Source organism: Arachis ipaensis, chromosome B3 (genome assembly GCF_059453495.1).
Source record: "Arachis ipaensis isolate K30076 ecotype BB chromosome B3, ASM5945349v1, whole genome shotgun sequence".
In the NCBI taxonomy this organism is placed as follows: domain Eukaryota; kingdom Viridiplantae; phylum Streptophyta; class Magnoliopsida; order Fabales; family Fabaceae; genus Arachis; species Arachis ipaensis.
The window spans coordinates 127579389-127583843 of NC_142438.1; the positions used below are offsets into that span (position 1 = coordinate 127579389).

The 4455-nt window shown below is 40.5% G+C and overlaps 1 protein-coding gene across 1 annotated transcript; it reads left to right on the forward strand.

The window, feature by feature from the left end:
• The first annotated feature begins 939 nt into the window (after positions 1-939).
• Positions 940-2813, forward strand: LOC148572402 (uncharacterized). Its single transcript, XM_088507484.1, has 3 exons — positions 940-1558; positions 2446-2531; positions 2784-2813. The coding sequence occupies exons 1-3, from the start codon at positions 940-942 to the stop codon at positions 2811-2813; spliced, it is 735 nt and encodes a 244-aa protein (XP_088363610.1).
• Positions 2814-4455: the final 1642 nt, after the last annotated feature.

Consider the following 4455-nt stretch of genomic DNA (forward strand, 5'->3'; position numbering starts at 1 on the left):
CGGAACTCTTTAACGATCGCTTAGATGAGAATCAAGGAGGAGGAGTTAGTGGGTAAGTTTGTGGATCTTAATTTGGATATTGGTGAAGTTGCCGGGAGAGCTTTCTTGAATCAGTTACAGATCTCAAGTGACTTTAAATCCGAACTCCGAAAGACTCATCAAAATGAAGACGTGTTACCTAAGGTGTTGCCAGCTATCAACCAAGGGAAGCAGTGGGGAGTGTCATGGGATCAAGATGGATTATGAAGATTCAAGGGTAGGATCATTGTATCGGATGTTGGGACCTTGTGGCAAGATATATTGAGATAAGCGCACAAGAGCGGGTTTTCGATTCACCCTGGGAGTACTAAGATGTACCACGATCTGAAGGCTATGTTCTGGTGGCCTGGTATGAAGAATGATGTGGCAGAATATGTCTCAAAGTTCCTAACATGACAAAAGGTGAAGATAGAGCATCAGAAACCGTCGGAAATACTACAGCCACTTGAGATTCCTCAGTGGAAGTGGGAAGGAATTCCAATGGATTTTGTGACCGGTTTATCGAGGACTACGTCGGAATTTGATATGATTTGGGTGATCGTGGATCACTTAACCAAATTCGCTCATTTTCTTCCTACCCGAGTAAACTGTTCTATGGAGGAGTTGGCAAGATTATACATCAAAGAGATAGTAAGGTTGCACGGTATGCCATCAAGCATAGTGTCGGACCGAGATCCCCGATTCACATCAAGGTTTTAGGGAGCTTTCCAAAGAGCTTTCGGTATAAAGCTATGTCTCAGTACCGCATATCATTCGCAAATGGATGGATAGTTGGAAAGGACTATTCAGACATTGGAGGATATGCTCAGAGCGTGTGTATTAGATCAACCCGGAAGTTGGGACCGATACATGCCATTGCTTGAGTTTGCGTACAACAACAGCTTTCATGCGAGCATAGGGATGGCTCCGTATGAGGCTTTGTATGGACGGAAGTGCCAGTCTCCACTGTGTTGGTATGAATCTGGTGAAGCAAGTGTTTTGGATCCTGATTTGATAGCAGGGACTACTGAGAACATTAAGAAGATTTGTGCAAGGATCCTAACTGCTCAGAGTCGACAGAAGAATTATGCAGATCAGAGAAGTAAACCGATAGAATTTGAAGTGGGAGAACATGTATTCCTGAGGGTTACACCGATAACTGGGATTGGAAGAGCAATCAAAATCAAGAAGTTGAATCCAAGGTATATAGGGCCGTTTGAGATTCTAAGGCGATTCGGGCTGGTGGCGTATCAAGTTGATTTGCCACCTCATCCATCTAACTTACATGACGTATTCCACATGTCACAACTCCGTAAATACACGTCGGATGCAGCTCATGTGTTGGAACCTGAGTTGATTGAGTTGAGGGAGAACTTAACTTTCCAAGTGACGCCAGTGAGAGCCGATGACACTAGTGTGAAGAAGTTGCGAGGAAAGGAAGTTTCAATGGTTAAAGTTGCTTGGGAGCGAGCAGGAGTTGAGGAGCATACTTGGGAGTTGGAGTCCGAGATGCGAAAGGATTACCCCGAGCTTTTCTCAGGTAATTCAAATTTTTAGGGCAAAATTCCTTATTTGGTGGGGAGAATGTAAGAACCATAACTAATCAATTGATTAATTAAGTAATTAATTGCCCAAATTAGATTTCGAAAAGATAGAGTGAGAATTTGAGGATTCAAATATGATTTTTGGACTCATTAGGTTTTTCTGAGTCAGAAAATGTGCCTTCTGCGAAAAACTGTGAAAAACTACGAACCGGTAGTTGAACCGGTTCAAGTCTGCTTGGTACCGCACAAGAAAAAGTGAAAACCGTCAAAAACCTTATAAAAATAATAGAAGTTGAAAATCGGGCATTAATTTTAAAGGTTTGGCCCGAAGTTGGCCAAACGGGTTAAAAATGCTAACGACTTGGACTGGGCCTAAGTTGGGTCCAAGACCAATATATAAGTCCATTTAAGTGGCCATTTCAGCCACTTAAACACCACACAAGCAGCAGCAACGTGAAAAGAGAGAAGAGAGGTAGGGTTCCAAAAATTCACTATTCATCATCTTCTTCTTGGAGCCATATCTCACTCTCCAGAGCTCCGATTTGCATGCCGTCAGTTGCCACACGAAGCTCTTGTCGAGCTCTTTAATTTCATCTGAACAAAGTGGTAAGGAACTTACAATTTCTTGCCCAGTTCTTCCTTCTATAACAGATTCGATTTTTGGCTATGGTGAATGAGTGGTTCTTGTGATTTTGATTAATTAGGTACAATCTAGCACTGGATACTTAGTGGGTTTTATCTCAATCAACTTTGGGTAAGGTGAGCAAATCAACTCTCTTGTGGTTTTGTGGATTTGATGAACCCTAAGTTGAATTATTGTAAATTATGTATTATAGCTTGCAGTTGTGAATTATTGGATATTATTGGAGCTTGTTGGTGTTAGTTGGAGTGGAATTGGAGGCTTGCTTGTGGTTGAAAGCTTGCTTGTACTCAATTTGGGGTTTTGGTGCATATTGGGAATCGGCCAAGGTATGGTTTCGGTTTCCTCTATTTAGTATATATATAATATTCATGGACACTTAGGCTAGTGACCCATAGGATAGGTTCAAATTGAAATGGTTGTTGAGTTGTTGAATGATGGTATGTGATGATTTATGATGAATTGATGATTGTTGAGTTTGGTTATGGTGATTGATAATGATATGATGAGGATGAATGATTTGTAATGTTGAGAAGTGGATTGTATTGATATATGTGATGTTAATGTTGATAATTTGGTAGTGTAGTTGGGAAAATGTTAATGAAGGTTGATTATAATGTGATATATTCATGTTGAGGTTGTGGATGATGAAAGGTGAAGGAAAATGTGGTAAGCTTGATGCAATATGACAAAAAGGGGTGATTGTGATGAGAAATGAAGTTTGGAATGGTTTGGTATGGGTTTGGTTGTGTTTTGTAAGAAATTGTGGAAATTGGGTAAATGTTGATTTTTGGTGAACTTGGTCTGATCATAACTTATGCCTCAGTTTTCAAAATTGGTTGAAATTTGTTTAAAATTAAAGCTTATTGAAAACTCTTCAAATCGATATAAAGTTTGCAAATTTGGATTTTTGTAGAGGAAGTTATGATCATTCAAAAATTGGTGTTGAAATATGAAATTATGCAAAGTTACAGGATTTTATGATTTCTGGTATGTGCGCACGCACAGCTTTGTGCGCACGGACAATCTTGCAAAATTTTAAACCTGTGCGCATGCACAGACCGGTGCGTACGCACAGGCAGGGAAGGGCTTTCTGTTTGCAGCGCTAGCACAGCTTATGCGCGTACACACCAATAGGAATTTACAACCTGTGCGCGCGCACAGCCTTGTGCACACGCACAAGTTGGGAAGGGAGTCTGTTGAGGGTGCTAGCACACCCTGTGCGAGTGAACAGACCTTGTAAAATTTGGTACCTGGTGATGAGCGGATATTTTATACGCTTTTTGGGGTTAATTTCATATAGTTTTTAGTATGTTTTAGTTAGTTTTTAGTTTATTTTCATTAGTTTCTAGGCAAAATTCATATTTCTGGACTTTACTATGAGTTTGTGTGTTTTTCTATAATTTCAGGTATTTTCTGGCTGAAATTGAGGGAGCTGAGCAAAAATCTGATTCAGGCTGAAAAAGGACTGCTGATGCTGTTGGATTCTGACCTCTCTGCACTCGGAATAGAATTTCTAGAGCTACAGAAATCCAAATGACGCGCTTTTAATTGCGTTGGAAAGTAGACATCCAGGGCTTTCCAGTAATATATAATAGTCCATACTTTGCTCAAGGATAGATGACGTAAACTGGCGTTCAACGCCAGTTCCATGTTGCAGTCTGGCGTCCAGCGCCAGAAACAAGTTACAAGTTGGAGTTCAACGCCAGAAACAGGTTACAACCTGGCGTTGAACGCCCAAAACAGCCCATGCACGTGAGAAGCTTAAGTCTCAGCCCCAGCACACACCAAGTGGGCCCCAGAAATGGATTTCTGCACCATCTATCATAGTTTACTCATTTTCTGTAAACCTAGGTTACTAGTTTAGTATGTAAACAACTTTTAGAGATTTATTTTGGGGATCATGACATTTTAGATCTGAACTTTGTACCTTTTAACGGCATGAGTCTCTAAACTCCATTGTTGGGGGTGAGGAGCTCTGCTGTGTCTCGATGAATTAATGCAAGTATTTTTTTTTTCCATTCAAACATGTGTGTTCCTATCTAAGATATCCATTCGCACTTCAATATGAATGTGATGAACATGACAATCATCATCATTCCTCCACGAACGCGTGCCTGACAACCACTTACGTTCCACTGTAGAATGAATGAATATCTCTTAGATCTCTTAATCGGAATCTTCGTGGCATAAGCTAGATTGATGGCAGCATTCAAGAGAATCCAGAAAGTCTAAACCTTGTCTGTGGTATTC